This window comes from Pleuronectes platessa, chromosome 24, assembly GCF_947347685.1.
Source record: "Pleuronectes platessa chromosome 24, fPlePla1.1, whole genome shotgun sequence".
Classification (NCBI taxonomy): Eukaryota; Metazoa; Chordata; class Actinopteri; order Pleuronectiformes; family Pleuronectidae; genus Pleuronectes; species Pleuronectes platessa.
This window is the reverse complement of record NC_070649.1, coordinates 657,877-675,000: the sequence shown is the minus strand read 5'-3', so window position 1 is coordinate 675,000 and position 17,124 is coordinate 657,877. Positions and strand designations below refer to the sequence as shown.

General features: G+C 47.9%; 2 protein-coding genes across 2 annotated transcripts; one reads left to right on the top strand and one right to left on the bottom strand.

Annotated features, from left to right (window-relative positions):
- Window positions 1–600: 600 nt before the first annotated feature.
- LOC128430952 (inhibin beta B chain) lies at window positions 601–8,311 on the bottom strand. Its single transcript, XM_053417097.1, has 2 exons — window positions 7,903–8,311; window positions 601–3,933 (listed from the first exon to the last, which is right to left on the bottom strand). Exons 1-2 carry the CDS (start codon window positions 8,294–8,296, stop codon window positions 3,158–3,160), a joined length of 1,170 nt encoding a protein of 389 aa, XP_053273072.1. The 5' UTR covers window positions 8,297–8,311; the 3' UTR covers window positions 601–3,157.
- A 2,999-nt stretch (window positions 8,312–11,310) lies between these two features.
- On the top strand, window positions 11,311–15,120 carry LOC128430951 (ras-related protein ralB-B). Its single transcript, XM_053417096.1, has 6 exons — window positions 11,311–11,531; window positions 12,138–12,165; window positions 12,816–12,975; window positions 13,053–13,261; window positions 13,347–13,521; window positions 13,888–15,120. The coding sequence occupies exons 3-6, from the start codon at window positions 12,862–12,864 to the stop codon at window positions 13,993–13,995; spliced, it is 606 nt and encodes a 201-aa protein (XP_053273071.1). The 5' UTR covers window positions 11,311–11,531; window positions 12,138–12,165; window positions 12,816–12,861; the 3' UTR covers window positions 13,996–15,120.
- The last annotated feature ends 2,004 nt before the right edge of the window (window positions 15,121–17,124 follow it).

The window sequence follows — 17,124 nt, the reverse complement described above, 5'->3', positions numbered from 1 at the left end:
TGAGCAACTCAAACATACGTAAAAATACTTTTACATATGGCAATGAAGAGAAGTAATATGTTTGTTTCTTCTTTAATCAGGTGTTTTGGATTATTTGTAACATTAGGCTTCTTTTTATCTAAATTACCTCGTACCCAGCAGAGTGAAATATAATAAAGTAAATCCTTGAAGCTGCTTTAACTCATGAATCAGTTGTCAGCGTGTGTGATGACTTGTCATGGTGAGTGTTTAGCAGTTAGTCCTGTGTGCATCGTTGTGCAGTTAAACGTTTGGCAGCGTCGTCTCATAAACGAGTCCTCGTCCTCAGCAGGTTTCAGGATCAGCAGCTCGGGGCTGAGAGCAGCTCCGGTGATAAATCCTCCTGGTGTCTGGAATATGACACCAGACGATGTGCAATCAGTGAGGAGAGAGCCCGTGGCCTCGGTTAATGAGCAGCAGGGCGTTTCTGTGGCTTTGTAACGTCTCCCGGTGGAATCAGGACAAAATGTGTGGACACGTGTGGATCAGAAACCACCAGAGGTGACGCCTGCCTGTGGTTTCCAGTGCTCCTCTGACTGGGAGCTCCAGTCCCAACTCACCACACAACAACACGTCCGCACGTTTGGTAATAAGAAATTTATTTTCCAACAATAACAAAGAACAGAATATTTCAAAAGCGTATTCGTATGTTACATGGACTGTACAGGGATCAGATGGCGCCAGCTTCACCCTCAGCGGTTCTGGAACAAGCGCTAACAAAAAGAAGAAGAAGGTCATTTGATGAAAAAATATGAAATATTCCATGTGAAGGTAGAAAATAGAAAAGAAGCAGATTATGGATTGAGATTAATACCCTGATACAGTGTTTAGGCCTCTGAACAAAGTCATTACAACAACAGCTAAACCTCGTGGCCTCTTTGGTTCATGACTCCACATAATACATTTGAACAGAGCTCAATTTTTGCTTCTATAAAAATACTTTTTTTTATCATTATTCAATGGCAGTTTCTATTTATTTTTTATTTTTACTATTCACACACGTCCTCAGTGTAAATATATTCTAACAACCGCTCGCTCTGAAGAACAAGTGAGAGAGAGGAGTGGGCGAGCGAGGCGGTGAGAGAGGGAGGGCGGAACGCTGGAGGAGGAGTTTCACCTGGAGTGTGTGTCTCAGTGTGTGTCTCAAAGTGTGTCTCAGTGTGTGTCTCTGTGTGTGTCTCTGTGTGTGTCTCAGATTGTTTCATTGTGTTTCTCAGTGTGTGTCTCAAAATGTGTCTCAGTGTGTCTCAGTGTGTGTCAGTGTGTCTCAAAGTTTGTCTGAGTGTGTCTCAGAGTGTGTCTCAGTGTGTGTCTCAGTGTGTGTCTCAGTGTGTGTCTCAGAGTGTGTCTCCGTGTGTCTCAGTGTGTGTCTCAGTGTGTTACGGTGCTAAACGTCTCTGACAGGACGTCCACGGGGACCAGCGATCAAACCCTAAAACTCTAAAACTCTACAACTCTGACAGAAGAAGAGAATAAATCTGTTTTACTGCAGTTTTTAACAATTTAAAAATCAATCATTTTAATTCTCATCAGAATGTGGGAATGTGATTTATTCTTGTTTTTATCCGTCACCTCTTTTCATAAAGTTTATATCATTTCAACAGCCAATGGATGTTTTGATTTAATGAAGTTTCAGTCGATCTGTATATATTTAATGTTGGTCCAACTATATATCTCCTCCTCTCCTCCTCCTCCTCTTCCTCCTCTCCTCCTCCTCTCCTCCTCCTCCTCTCCTCCTCCTCTCCTCCTCCTCCTCCTCCGGGATCCAACCTGCTCGCCACTCATACGTTTCAAGTATTGGTGATAGTTGGTCCCTTCAGCTTGTCCTCTACATTGCATAGCTCATGCGGCACTTGTTTCTGGCTGATCAGGGCCGCGGGCGGCGCAGCGCCACCTAGGGCTCGTTAAAGGCATCTCAATCTGCTAAGTGCTATCAAAGAGTGCGTCGGGGAAGTGCCAAGCTGCACCATCATTAAACCGAGCAATATGGCAACTTTTCACTTTCACTGACTGAAATGACAGATGTTGGGAGCGACTGGAGGGAATCGAACCCCCGGCCCTCAAGGGCTTTGGACCTCCAGACCATGTTTGTTCAGAGTGGACGGGCGGTGTCACATTTTGTGTTCTCAAGAAAGAAAGATGGACGACATGACAGTTCCCAAAAGTGAAGCCGAATCCTCTCTATCGCCCCCTGGTGGCCGGCTGCAGTATAACTTATAAGCCTCCTCCATGTCAGCAGATGGGACATGAACCAAATCAAAGTAAACGTTAAATTAATATTCTTCAAACATTGTTTCATTAATTGATATAAAAATGGGCTGAGACGTCATGATTGACAGCTGAGACTGACTCAGGATTGATTGAAGGGGCGGGCCCTCGATACTACTGCTCTGACTCTTTGGGGGCAAGATGGCCGCCGTCGTATTCGAGACATTTCGGCTTCACTTCTGTTAAGAGGAAGAGAAGACGCGTCGTCCATCTTTATTTACACTGCGTGGCCGAGAGGAGAAACCTTCTCATAGATCGTAGGTTCTCCTGTAGTCGTACGTTTGGACGATCGATTCCTGGTTTCTCGACTGAGACCTCGTTGAACGTTCTCGTGTGAACATTGTGCCTGAAGCCATTTAATGGTGGAACAGTTTGTGAATCAGAAAACAGAAGTGCTGTACGTTGGAGGGACGTGGTCAGTGCTCGTCCCGGGTGTTCGATCCCGGGCGTAAGGCTCCCGACACCTTCACGTCTAACATGGAGGCTGACAGCTCGGTAAAGGCCAGAAGGTCGTGGAACAGAGCAGATCCTTGCTTTCCAAGATTCAACCAAGAACTTCAGACGCTGATTGTTTGTCCAAAGTGGATTCTTAGCGATCTGGAAACTGCTGACGTCCCTTTGAAGGAGACGGAATCGTGTCCACCAGAGAATATAACAAAATATATCAACAAACATAAATATATATACAAGTTGTTTTTGTGCAGGCATACATGAGGGGGTGTGGATATGTGTGGATGAGGTTGTGTGTGCTCATGTTTTGTCCTTCGTCCATAAATATTCTGTTTCTATACTCATCTTCCGTTGTAACATCGTGAATCGTTTACAGTCGAGTTCTTCAGTTCCACCTTAAATAAACGGGGGTTAGCGGCGCTCAGGCGCAGCCGCACTCCTCCACGATCATGTTGGGAACGTCCCGCTTCACGATGTTGTACTCGTCGTCGAAGTAGAGCATGGACATCGTGCTGAGCTTGGTGGGGATGCAGCAGGAGTTCATGGAGCCCGGGCTCATGCCCCTCATGCGGTACTGGTTCACCACCGCCGTGTGGAAGGACGACGCGGAGTTGGGGACGCCGGCCATGTAGGCGGGACAGTTCCCCTCGCAGTAGTTCCCAAAGTAGCCCGACGGCGCAATGATCCAGTCGTTCCAGCCGATGAGCCGGAAGTCGATGTAGAACTGCTGGCGGCAGCACAGGTTGCTGCTGCCGTCGCACTCCAGCCCCCTCTTGCGGATCCGGTGTTTGTTGTCGGCTTGCCGGGCCTGCACCACCAGGAAGGGCCGGTGGGACTCGTCGTTGTGGTTGATCAGGACGGGGTTGACGCCCTCCGCCTCGCAGCCCTCGCAGCGCACGTCCAGGTTCTGCCGGCGGTCGCCCTTCTCGAACACCAGCCGCACGGCGTCGGTCAGCACGAAGGTGTGCCAGCCGCTGCGCTTCAGCTCCACCCGCTTCTCCACCAGGTTCCACTTGCTGCTGAGGCCCGGCTCCTGGTAGTACACCTTCACCGTCACCTTCCGCCGCCCACGCACCTCCCCCGGAGCCGGCAGCAGCTTGAAGTAGAGCCAGAGGGTGGCCTGCGTCACAAACAGGTTCTGGTTCCCCTCGCTGGAGATCAGGAAGAACAGGCTGGACTTGGAGGTCACCAGGTCGTCTGGGGAGGAAGAACACAGCAGAGCCACGGGTTAACCACACAGGAACCAAACCTTTCATAGATGTGCAACACTTTGAAAACAACAAAGTGGGACTCGGCCTCCGTCACAGAACCTGGTGACAGGACGGTGCACGTCGGTCCTGACAGGAGAACCAGCGCTCAGGTCCAAATCCAGATCTGGAGCTCAACTGTGTCCACAGGTCACAGCAGGAGACGCAGAGACAAAGGAACTAGGATCCTCCTCAGAAGCTGCTTCTGCAACCGACTGCAAACCATCACAGGCTTTTATTTTGGTAACCAGCAGCTGCTTGGAATAAAGATTAGAATCTGAAACTAAATCAGAAAGAGAAGTTTTTATCTGAGCTGCTTCACGTCTCGATGGTTTGAAGAATCAGGACTGAAGCAACTCTCAGCTGTTTCTCTAGAAACCTGAAACTCTGATTGGCAGCTGCCAGGTGAAGCAGGTTAGAGTTCTTCATCAGGTCTGGATCTCCTGAACCCTGAGCCAAGCCGACCGGGAGGAATTCAGACTGACAGCTCGTGAGAGATCACAGGAGAGGACCCAGCGTCCAGCGGATGAACTTCACGGCTGAGCAGTTGCTCTCAGCAGGGTGTCCAGCAGGAGGAGGTGGACGCTCTCAGGGAGCAAACTGAGAAGTTCAGAAGGAGAGTTACCTCATCTGTCACGAGAGCAGCTGATCTCCAGCCGTTACTCAGCATCACAGCTCACCAGTCCACAGTGATACAAGTGGCTGCACCACGCAAACAGAGCTGGAGCTGCAGGTGCACGTCCCCGGGTGGTGCTCCTCCGTCACCACCTCTTCTATCAAGCTGACTCTAAACTGCAGGGATCAACCCCACGGCTCAAAGGGCCGTGACGTGGTCCAACCAGCGCCTGAGAGGAGCGAGGAGCAGAGATCCGTCTGAGAGGAGCTGATTGGTCCACAGCGTCCCTCAGGAGCAGACTCCTCACGGTGAGATAACCAAACACCATCGATAGAAGCTGATCAGCAGGAAGTCAGCTGCTCCACACTGAGCAAATATTTATGTCTTGATTTCTCTCTGTGAATGTTTGTTGATAAATAAACTGTGATGATCAGCTGGTTGACAAACATGGAGTCACTTCCAGGCAAATGAACGAGTGTGACAGAGAAAGAGAAGAGTGGAGATCAAAGCTCCATGTTGAGAAGATTCAGCTGCTGCTGCAGCGGCCAGGACACACAGGACTCCTCCTGACTCCTCCTCACTCCTCCTGACTCCTCCTCACTCCTCCTGTCTCCTCCTCACTCCTCCTCACTCCTCCTGACTCCTCTACTGACTCCTCCTCACTCCTCCTCACTCCTCCTGACTCCTCCTGACTCCTCCTGTCTCCTCCTCACTCCTCCTCACTCCTCCTCACTCCTCCTGACTCCTCACTCCTCTACTGACTCCTCCTGACTCCTCTACTGACTCCTCTACCGACTCCTCCTGACTCCTCCTGACTCCTCTACTGACTCCTCTACTGACTCCTCTTCTGACTCCTCTTCTGACTCCTCTTCTGACTCCTCCTCACTCCTCCTGACTCCTGCTGACTCCTCCTGACTCCTCCTGACTCCTCTACTGACTCCTCTCCTGACTCCTCCTGACTCCTCTACTGACTCCTCTACTGACTCCTCTCCTGACTCCTCTCCTGACTCCTCTACTGACTCCTCTCCTGACTCCTCTACTGACTCCTCTTCTGACTCCTCCTGACTCCTGACTCGTCCTGACTCCTCTCCTGACTCCCCTGACTCCTGACTCGTCCTGACTCCTCTCCTGACTCCCCTGACTCCTGACTCGTCCTGACTCCTCTCCTGACTCCCCTGACTCATGACTCCTCTACTGACTCCTCTGCTAACTCCTCGGTCCTCTACTGACTCCTCCTGACTCCTCATTCCTCTACTGACTCCCCAACTGACTCCTCTCCTGACTCCTCTCCTGACTCCTCTTCAGACTCTTCTAAACTGACTCCTGACTCCTCTCCTGATTCCCCTACTGACTCCTCTCCTGACTCCTCTTCAGACTCTTCTAAACTGACTCCTGACTCCTCTCCTGACTCCTCTTCTGACTCCTCTCCTGACTCCTAACTCCTCTACTGACTCCTCTCCTAACTCCTCTACTGACTCCTCTCCTACCTCCTCTTCTGACTCCTCAACTCCTCAACTGACTCCTCTCCTGACTCCTCTCCTGACTCCTCTACTCCTCTCCTGACTCCTCTCCTTACTCCTCCTGACTCCTGACTCCTCTGACTCCTCCTCTAACTCCTCTTCTGAGTAAAGCTTTTAAATGAGGTTCAAACATCCATCGGTTCTCAAGCAGTTAATTAAAAGTTAATTAAAATGTAATAAATCTAAACTTCATGTTTAACACGTGATGAAGCTGCTGAACTGACCTGGAGTCAGTTTTACTGTCGTTACAGAAACTGAACTGAGTTCATGAAATTCAGCAAAACTGTTTTTGACTGAAACTCACAACCTAACCTTTATGGAGCCTGGAACACACACACACACATACACACACACACTCTCACACACACAGACACACACTCTCTCTCACACACACACACACAGTGAATAGTAATGGGGAGCGAGGCTGCAGGGTTCAGGCCGTCAATCTGCATTCAGGCTGCACGACGACCCACACAAAAGCTCTGACCTTATACTGAGGCGACTGATTCAACACAACCCGTCACTTACACACACACAGACACACTAACAACACAGTCACAAACACTGCCGCTCGATGCAGATGACACATGAGGAGGCTCAGACGCGGAGCAGCCCCTGGTGGATGTGGAAAGCAGATGTTTCCGTGGCCTCCGGGCGGAGGCACGTGGGCGAAGCAGGTGGCCTCACTGATCACTTTCAGCCCTGCTCCTTTCAGCCCCCCCCCAGTGGGTTGTTCCTCTGGGGCTTGACGCCCCGCCATGTCCCCACTGGCAGCCGCTCAGCGCCGGACCCGCAGCCAACTGGCAAACGCCCGCCGCCGAGGTGGAAGGTCTGCAACACAGCAGCCACACAGAGAAACATGGGAAACTAAAAGGCTCCCAGCAGGGAGCGAACCTCCGAGCAGAGCCCCCCCGGCTGGGTGCTGGTGTGGGGCGGGGTGTTGGAGGGAAGGGAACACAACACGGGGGAAGGAGCCAGGAGTCCCACATTCTCTCTGGAGCATGAAGGCAGCAGAGCAGGTCGAGTTAAAGTGTCTTTTAAATGTCACAAGTTTGAACACACAAAGAAATCTGCTTTAATGAGCCGGAGCAGCTTGAGAAGTCACAGACTGACACACCTTTAGATCCTCTACTGCAGGACTCGTCTGGGACCAAGTGAGACCACGGAACCACCGTGAGGCTCAATGAAGCGTTTAACAGACCTGGAGTCAGAGAACAGAGCCGGAACATCTGGGTTCAATCCCCTCTCCTCACCGATCACTGGTCCCAGCACCATAACAGACCTGAAGCGTCTCTAAACAAAGCAGGTAGCAGCTACAGGCGCTCGCCTCTTGTTTTGGCGGGTTTTCAGGCCCCTGCATCAACATCTGGTCAACATCAGGCTGTCTCTCTCTCTCTCTCACACACACACACACACACACACACACACACACACACACACACACACACACACAGGGCTGGAGTTCACTGTGTGTCCCTGATTCACCAGCCACATCAAACAGCACAGACACACTAATGAAGACGAATGTGTGTTAGAACCTGTTGTTCTCATGTTGAATCTGGGTTTAGAATCAGGGGGAGTTTCTTTTGAAGCAGAATCTGTGACTCAGCCTCAGTTTAGTTTATTTGAGTTCAGATCCTGAATCTTCAAAGTGTTGGATTCTCACTTTGATGATTTAAAGCCGTTTCTCTCTGGATGTGGATCAAAGCTGAATATGAATATGTTCTGTGGATAATGTGAAACTTTGTGGATTTAGTTTTTAGCTTCCGTTTCCTTCACGAACCTTTCTCTGCGAAGCTGATGATCTCGGAGTTCTCCTCCTGCACCTCGTTGCTCATGGGGTGTCCGTCCAGGTTGGGGATCTCCACCCTCCCGTCCTCCCGCAGCTTCCCGGCGTGCAGCTTGCGCAGCGCCGTCACCATGGCCGCCTTGGGCAGCGGGTGCGTGATGTTGGGCCGGTCCCGCATCTGCAGCCGGCTCAGGATGTGCCTCTTCACCGCCTCCAGGAAGTCCACGTTCACCCGGCCCGACTCCGGGTCCTCGGGCTGAGCGATGCCGCAGGACGCGCAGGTATCCCGGGACGCCGCGTGCGCCTCCGCCTCGGTGCCGGGCGCAGCGGAGCAGCGGGGGGGGAGGACGCAGGCCACGAGGAGAAGTCTGAGGAGACAGCTACTCATTTTCTGTTCGAGGAGGACAAGAGTCTGCGTTTCCCTCTCGAGTTGCACTTAGAATCCTGCGAGGAGCTGGAGCAGGTAGGAGACGTGTCCGCGCGTCACGGCGCTGCGCTCGGCTCTCACGCACTGGGAGCACTGGGAGCACTGGGAGCACGGCACCTAGTTTCATCCAGGGAACAAGTGGGAGCACGAAACCTTCTCTCACATCGTTACACCAGAGTCTCTGGTCCTGATCAGGTCTCAGTCCTTCACTCCTTCACTCCTTCACTCCTTCTCTCCTTCACTCCTTCACTACTTCAGTCCTTTACTCCTTCACTACTTCAGTCCTTCACTCCTTTACTCCTTCACTCCTTCACTCCTCTGGTCGCTGGAGCAGCAGAAGCCTCACGCACGGAGCAGCAGCTCAAATTGTCCAGACAGCAACGTTCTCCACAAAGCGAGACTAGAATCCACCTGGAACATGTTCGAACTTCAATCCATCACTTTCTGATCCACAGACACGAGGAGCTCATCATCATCATCACCATCATCTTCATCCTCTGGGGTTCAGTCCAACCTGAGCTGAGTGGGACTCCCGCTCTGCCGGAGTGCCGCTGCGCAGTGAGGAGGAGGAGGAGGAGCAGGTGAGCCGGTGCCAGAGAGCGCACGGAGCGGAGCTTCCATCCTGACTGAGACTCTGCAGCCTCCTCGCGCTGCTCCGCTTTATATCAGGGGTCAACCTCAGGTGGGCGCGGCCAATCAGGAGGGGGGGCGGGGCTCAGCGCACTCCCCCAGGAGGGACCTCGGAGTTATTCTGAAATTAATCCAGATTATAATCTGGATTATGATCCTGAAGACAGAAGAGTTACAGCTGAGATTATAACAAGTAATATTACAAAGATCCATTACAACAACAGGATCCTCAACACGAATTTGATCAAAGAAGAGAAAACAGCTACAGTTTATTTACATTATAACTTAATCATCAGTTTTTCTGATTTAAGCTAAAATACTCTCATTACTCAGATGAAGGATCAGTTTCCCTGTAAACACAAATGTTTCAAGTTTCAGATTCAAGTCAAACAAAACCCTCATTAGTCTAAAAAGCATGTTTCTCTGTAAAGTTTAGTTTTATTTGGAGAAGTTGATTATAAGATATTACGAGTTGTCAGACGTCTCTTCTCCTCAATGAGAAACAGACGCTTTCATGTGGAGAAGTTACAGGTTGTTCAGATCAGGATCAGTTTCTCTGTTTAAAACTAAAACTGTCAAAAGCATGAGTCAGGCGTCATATGAGGCCGAACTCTTAACTCTATTACTTCTACTTTGAGCCTAATTGATGTATTTAAAGTGGAATATTTTAATCTGTATCCTAATCTTACAGTTGATTAAATATTTGTATTTTGTAAAGGACAGGAACTTCATGTACCTGACAGTTACACGCACCGTTACCTCCTAAATTACTTGAATTTTTATTCTGTTAGTACAATAAACCCAAATAACTCATAATGACAAACATGTGTCCGAACTCTGAGGCTTCAAATCTAAATAAAGTCCCTTTATACATTATGATTATTCTTCAGATTCCTGTAATCCTCTGAGTTACTGCAGACGGAACATGTGGACACAAGTATGTAGACACTTGAGCTAATTCCTGAACACACGTTGTCTGCAGACTTCTTGTTATGAATGTTTATCTTTAAGCATCAGTGATAAACACACAAACACACACACGAACACACAGACACACACACAGCCTCTCTAGTCAGATCCAGCTCAGGACGTCAGTGGTCCACAGCATCTGTTAGTGAAAAGTCCAAAACCATTGGCTCCAGTGGAGAGGCTGAGCGGCAGCAGCAGGCTCGACCTCTGACCTCTGAGCTGCTGATTATCATAAGACAAAACAACACGAGGCCTCAGAACAGGTCGAGTCTGTCTTCTTCCCTCACTCGACCCCGTTTGTCTCATTCCACTTGTTCCACAGATTAATAACACGTGTTGTTTCTGAGTCACAGTCGCTGAGTCTCCATCTTTACAGACTCAGACTCTGTTTTTCATTTGTTGCTGACACGAGGATATTAAACACTTTAAACTTTAAAACTTGACCTTTACAAAGAAAAGTCAGGGAAGTTTTTCATTATCGAAGCTGAGCTCAGCACTGGACAAAGTGATGACACAGCGCCACCTTGAGTCCAAATACAGGAATCACAAGAACTCTGGTTGATCCATAAGTTGTTGTGACAGTAAAAAAGTTCTTCTATGTTTTTAATTCACTGAACTTCAACTTGTTTTGAGAGATTTCAATTCAAAGAAGAAAGTTTTGGTTTTAGCAGAGTTTCTTTCCTTTACGTGCAGTAAATAATACAATCAATAATCAGATAACTATGTTCTGTAGTTTATTTTTGGTTTAAATATACACATTTTAATATATATGATTGTATCCTCTCGTTGGTGTAATTATTTATTCGCCCTTATTTATTATTGTAATGTTTTCATGTGTTCAGTCTTTCACAGGAGATGTATTTGTATTTATATTTGAATCTCATCTGGCTTTTTGCTGCTACATGTCTAATTAGAAGTTTAATTATACAGTGATCATATAGAAATTAAATTAAATAAGTATATAAATTAATACATCTATTTGTAACTGTAAATGCATTATACATACAGCAAATAATTAAGAGTTTACTTTTGTTTAATTATTTTTTGAGTCTATAAATAAACAAGTAAATCAGTTTTAATAGATTTATTTAATTGAATGTATCTATTAATAAATAGTGTATAAATAAATATAGTTTTAAAATAGAATCCATAGATCTTCTTCTGTCAATAAATGAACAATAAGTAAATAAGTGTGGTTTTGTATTTATACAAATTAATAAATTGAATGAATCAGTTTTAACAAATGTATTGTATTAACTGTATCTATGAATAAATGGTAAATAAACAAAGACCGTTGTTAAAACGATCGTCCAGATGAAAAGAGGAATTCCGTGACATCACTTCCTGTTAACGATGTCCGGCTCGCTCTGAGAGGAGGTGGCGCAGTGCGAGGTCTCACTCCGAGGTTTTTTCCCGTGTGGTGTGAGCGGCTGACCAGTGGTTAACGGAGGCAGACTCCGAGTGGCTGCTCGCCGCGGCGCAGACGATCTGTGTGTGTCCGGGTGGGGCAGCAGTTTGAACTCTAACTTCAGCGCTTCGTCTCTTTATGGAGGATTTGTCCGGCTCCTCTGAGGCTGCACCGCGAACACGTCAGCGGGTCAGTTCCTCTCCGTCTCTCTCTGCCCCCCCCTCGCCAGCGGCTCGCGCTCTTTGCACGTCACCGTCACAGGGAAGCGTTAAACTGCCGCTGCTAGCTAAAGAGCTAACAGCTAGCCGAGCGACGGACCCGCCGGCCAATCACAGCGAGGCCTGCCCGAGGCTCCCTCCAACCAGAGGCGGAGCTCACGCAGAGGGCGGGTCCTGTGGAAGTCTGGAGAGTGTCCTGGAGAAAACTGTCACTCAGTGACGTCATGTGTTTAAATCGTGTGACGTCATTAATCCGTATGTGTGTCTCTGTCTCAATGATGTCTCATGTGATGTGTTTGAGGACATCAGGTAATTCTCAGTTCCATGTGTGTGTCCTTGTTGTGACTCAGAGCAGTTAAAGGTCACAGTCAAGTGTTGCTCAGTGTGTGTTTGTCCCCGGGTCCTTATCACGGCTCTCAGGGGCCTCAGCCAGCACCTCCACACATCATATTTATATATAAATATACATATAACACAGATTAAAATGTTATTCTCAGTTTGTCTTGTTGTGTTACAGAGTAAATAATTAAACTGTGTTCTTTGACCTGACTCGTAAATTCCCTGTTTGTGTTTCCAGGCTTGAGTGACAGCTTGAGAGTTTGAAGGTGAGTCAGTTTGCTGATATCAATATTTAATACAACGTTCTGTTTTTCATATCCTACAATTAGTTTATAACAATCATGGATCCGTGTGATTAAACTGCTCGTGTTTGTATAACGTTCATCTGATTCCTCTTCTCGTTCCTCCTGGTTCCTCCTGGTTCCTCCTGGTCCCTTCTGGTCTCTACTGGTCCCCTCTCTTCCTCTGGTTCCTCCTGGTTCCTCCTGGTCCCTTCTGGTCCCTCCTGGTCCCTCCTGGTCACTCCTGATCTCTTCTGGTCTCTACTGGTTCCTCCTGGTTTCTCCTGGTCCCTGCTGGTCCCTCCTGGTTCCTTCTGGTCTCTACTGGTCCCCTCTCTTCCTCTGGTTCCTCCTGGTTCCTCCTGGTTTCTTCTGGTCCCTGCTGGTCCCTCCTGGTTCCTTCTGGTCTCTACTGGTCCCCTCTCTTCCTCTGGTTCCTCCTGGTTCCTCCTGGTCCCTTCTGGTCCCTCCTGGTCCCTCCTGGTCACTCCTGATCTCTTCTGGTCTCTACTGGTTCCTCCTGGTTTCTCCTGGTCCCTTCTGGTCTCTACTTGTCCCCTCTCTTCCTCTGGTTCCTCCTGGTCCCTTCTGGTTCCTACTGGTCCCCTCTCTTCCTCTCTTCCTCTGGTCCTCAGTCGTCAGTGTGAGTTGTGAGCTGCTGGACCAGCGTAGACCAGAGTCATGGCCTCTGGAAAGAACAAGAACCAGACGTCCCTGGTCCTGCACAAGGTGATCATGGTGGGCAGCGGCGGCGTGGGGAAGTCCGCCCTCACCCTGCAGTTCATGTACGACGAGGTGAGACTCCGCCCCTTTCTCCTAGACGCCGCCCGCTTCGTGTGGATCCACGTTACAGTTTCTTCTTCTGGTCTCAGTTCGTGGAGGACTACGAGCCCACGAAGGCCGACAGCTACAGGAAGAAGGTGGTGCTGGACGGCGAGGACGTGCAGATCGACATCCTGGACACGGCGGGGCAGGAGGACTACGCCGCCATCAGAGACAACTACTTCCGCAGCGGAGAGGGTTTCCTGCTGCTGTTCTCCATCACGGAGCACGAGTCCTTCACCGCCACGTCTGAGTTCAGGTCGGTCACGTGACCTGCTGGTGTCACACGCTCACCTCCGCTGGTCATGTGATGTAAACAGGAAGTGTGTGTGTGTGTGTGTCAGGGAGCAGATCCTGCGGGTGAAGGAGGAGGAGGCCATCCCGCTGCTCCTGGTGGGGAACAAGTCCGACCTGGAGGAGCGGCGCCAGGTCTCTGCCGACGAGGCCACGGCGAAGGCCAGCGAGTGGGGGGTGCAGTACGTGGAGACCTCGGCCAAGACGAGAGCCAACGTGGACAAGGTGAGACGACCGGGTGACGGTTCAATTCCCTGACAGCATCACTATTCAGCTGTTTTTCCCAAACTCCTGAATCTGTTTCAAACTTTGACCTGAGAATCAACTTTGAGGTTTTTAATTAAATTAAAAAGCAGTTTTATTAAATTCCTCCAGAGTCTGAACAGACGAGACTCAAACCGGGAGGAGGTGACTCTTCTTCTTCCTCTTCCTCCTCTTCCTCACTGAAGCTTCTTACTGAAACATGTCTGACGTGTTGGAACTCGTCTTCTCCTCGTGCCTTCAGGAAACTGTCCTCTCTTCCTCTCAGTTAACTCCTCTCTCCTCCTCCTCCTCCTCCTCCTCCTCCTCCTCTTCCTCTTCTCCTCTCAGGTGTTCTTTGACCTCATGCGGGAGGTTCGCAAGAAGAAAATGTCGGAGAGCAAAGACAAGAACGGGCCGAGCGGCAAGAAGAAGAAGAAGCGCTGCTGCATCCTCTAACCTCCAGGAGCCAAAGAGCCAAACGGTCCCACCGGCCCCGAGCAGCGGCTCCACGTCGACTCTACGTCGGCTCTACGTCGGCTCTAGATCTCTGGATGCTCGTCTGCTGCTTTATTTTTACTACATCAAAATCTATTTTTCTCCAAATGTGTAAAGTCCAAACTAAACAAAGCCAGTGACGAGTTCACGTTTCACTTTCCCCCGGAGGATTCTCACTTCCTCTGTCACGTCTGATGTGAAGCTGCTGCTTCCTCTTTCGTCGACTAGTCAAAAGGGCCAAAAGTATGTGGACGCACTTTTCTCCAGTTTCTCACAGTCCAGTTGGTCCCCGAGGTTTTGAGGTTTTGAGGTCGAGGGCCGAGCGAAGCTTCCTCCTGGGAACCGTCTGTTCTCAGAGCTGCTGTGTGCACGAGGCCGGAGACAAACTAACACAGACCCAATCACCAGAGGTCATCTAGTCTCCGTTCAGAGGCTTGAACGTCTCCGGTCGACGCAGCGTTTAGTGTGTTGACGTCTCGTCAGGAAATAAGTAAATCATCTAATAGTTCAACAGAGAAAAGGGAAGAACCACATGAGTCAATAAATAGAGAAATACAAATATCACAGCATTGTGTTGTTGTGTTGTTGTGTTCATCTCCTCCAGGTGACACACGAGACGTGTCCACATACTTTTGGCCACGTTGTGTTATTTTCCTGCAGAACAAACAATCAAAGAAGGTAAAGTCCAGGAAACGTTTGTTTCTGGATCCTCGATGAAGCTCGACGCAGGAGAACAGATCCTGATGATGATGATGATGAAAGAGATTTGTGCCTTAACCTGTTTCCTGTCCTTTAATTCTTCTTCACCTCCTTCTCTCGTCCGTCACAAGCCAAACTGTTTGACTCTTTCTTTTCTCACGTTCCTGATGCTAGCGACACTCCGTTTGTGTGAAACTTTATCGTCCACTCCCTGACGAACACCAGTGTAATTTATAATCAAAGGGATTCTTCTGTTCCAATCACTTCCTGTTGTATTGTGTTGACGCCTGTGGTTTGAAGGGGACGTTGTGTGTGATTGTGTTGGTGTGTGTGTTGGTGAGACCACATTTCATTTGATAATAAAAGAAAAGACGCATTGATCACTGATCTGTTTTATTCAAGTTTGTGAGAATCGTCATCAATTCAACATAAGAATTCTTTTAATACCTTTTAATATTATAAAATACCTGAGAAACCAAATACATTTAATATAATTTATAATCTTTAATTGAAACTTCCTCCATGTGGATAAAACTAATGGAGACTAATGCAGTGGTTTACTGTGGCCACTAGATGGTGCTCTACCCTATGTTTCTAAGAGCCTGATCACAAACTGTCTTTAATCACTTAAAGTTTCCGTTTCATATTCTGACCACGTGGTGGCGCTAGAGCTGTAACATTACATTTATCTGCTATTACTGTGATAAAATAATAATTTCCTAAATTCTTCTTTGTATTTTAGATGGAAATATTTAATAAACTTCAGTTTTCTGATGATTCACAAATCGATTAATATGGAGAATGATCAGAAAATGAATTAATGAAACTAATCAAGCTGCTAAATCTTTAATTTACTAACTTTATTTAAATAGTTAACAAGTTGTTACTATAAGTGACGTGAGTTTGACCTTTGACCTCTGATGTCTCCTGGTTCAGATGTTAAACTGAGGAAAGTGACAGTTGCTGGTTCATGGTCTCACAGACTCGCTGCAGTGCATCATGGGAGATGCCGGCTCTCATCAGGTGGAACTGGTTCGACCTGTGTTTGTTTCCCTGAGGTCAGGAACCAGCAGATTCACTCTATTGATCTTAGTAGTGTTAAACATCGATCTACAAAATAATATGAATATAATAGGTATGATATACTGTGTTTATATTCTTATACAAAAACATTAAACAAATGGATGTGCAAGTTCCAAAGGGGCAGGAAGTTATTAAGTTATTAATAAAATTCAATTAAAACTAGGGCTCGTTGTAGCACTGACTGAGCGCCCACACGTTGAAGCCTGTTGGTCGGTGGAGAGTCGATGACCAATCACACGTCTCACCTCAGCAGGATGAACGCTTCACTTCCTGTGTCCATCACGCGAGGTCGATGCTTGCCTGCTAATTGCTCATTACAGTCCACGCTATCAATAGCACATCACAATGTGAATGATAGTTGTAAAAAAAAGCTTACTTCCTGTTTCCAGTAGGTGGCGCCATCACTATTATCACATACAGACTAATGTATCTGTTCAACTAGGCGCTCTGATGTTGCGTGACCAGTTTTGTGTCAATTGGACAATATTACAACAACTTAATTTTCACTCTGATCAGTAGGTGGAGCTATGACCCTGAACTGATATTAATATATGGATCCTGATCATAGGTCAGTAGTTCGGAGCCTGTTGGATAATGCAGAGTGAATTTACAAAGTTCTTCCTGTTTCATGGCGAATCAGTAGGTGGCGCTATGACACTGAGGAAATAATGACACATAGAGCTGTTCAGGCTTGGACTCTGATCATGTGACAGAAGTTTAGTGGTGATAGGACAATGAACAGTGGAGCTATGACAACATCGTGTCGTTTGGCGAAGGACCATCCTTCGCCGCACATCAATGTTTACACGGTTTGAGGAAATGTCCCATAATCTGACTATGATCCAATGAGTTGACTGAGCTCATTGAACTGTTTATTGTAAAGCAGTCAGGAGCAGTTCATCAAAGTATAAAACATGTCACTTCCTGTAGCCACCAGGGGGCGCTGTGATTTCAAGTCATGTTTTCTGTGTAGATGTCATCAGGCCGGGACTCTTGTCCTACATGTCTAGTTTGGACTCGATTGGACTAAATATGTCTAAGATACAGATCCTGGTGTTTTGATGACGTGTAATCAAACTTTGACGTTGATCTGATTAAAACCCTGGGACAAGTACATCAAAGTGAAAAATGTGGAATATGGCCAAAATGGCCACTAAATTCAAAATGGCGGGCTTCCTGTTGTGTTTTTCATAATGCAGTGAGAGACTTTTTTCTGCATCTGGTCATGATACACCACTGTCCTCATTTTCGTTAGGATCGGTGAAAGCTAAATGAGGGGGCTTTCCGTAGGTGGCGCTGTTGAGCCAT

What these genes read in the sequence shown, in the direction of transcription:
- LOC128430951 (XM_053417096.1), top strand. Translation starts at nt 12,862, where the DNA reads ATGGCCTCTGGAAAGAACAAGAACCAGACGTCCCTGGTCCTGCACAAG. An exon ending in ACCGCCACGTCTGAGTTCAG is followed by an intron (nt 13,262 to 13,346) that starts GTCGGTCACGTG and finishes TGTGTGTGTCAG; the next exon opens with GGAGCAGATCCTGCGGGTGA. An exon ending in CGAGAGCCAACGTGGACAAG is followed by an intron (nt 13,522 to 13,887) that starts GTGAGACGACCG and finishes TTCTCCTCTCAG; the next exon opens with GTGTTCTTTGACCTCATGCG.
- LOC128430952 (XM_053417097.1), bottom strand. Translation starts at nt 8,296, where the DNA reads ATGAGTAGCTGTCTCCTCAGACTTCTCCTCGTGGCCTGCGTCCTCCCC. An exon ending in CATCAGCTTCGCAGAGAAAG is followed by an intron (nt 3,934 to 7,902) that starts GTTCGTGAAGGA and finishes CTTCCTCCCCAG; the next exon opens with ACGACCTGGTGACCTCCAAG.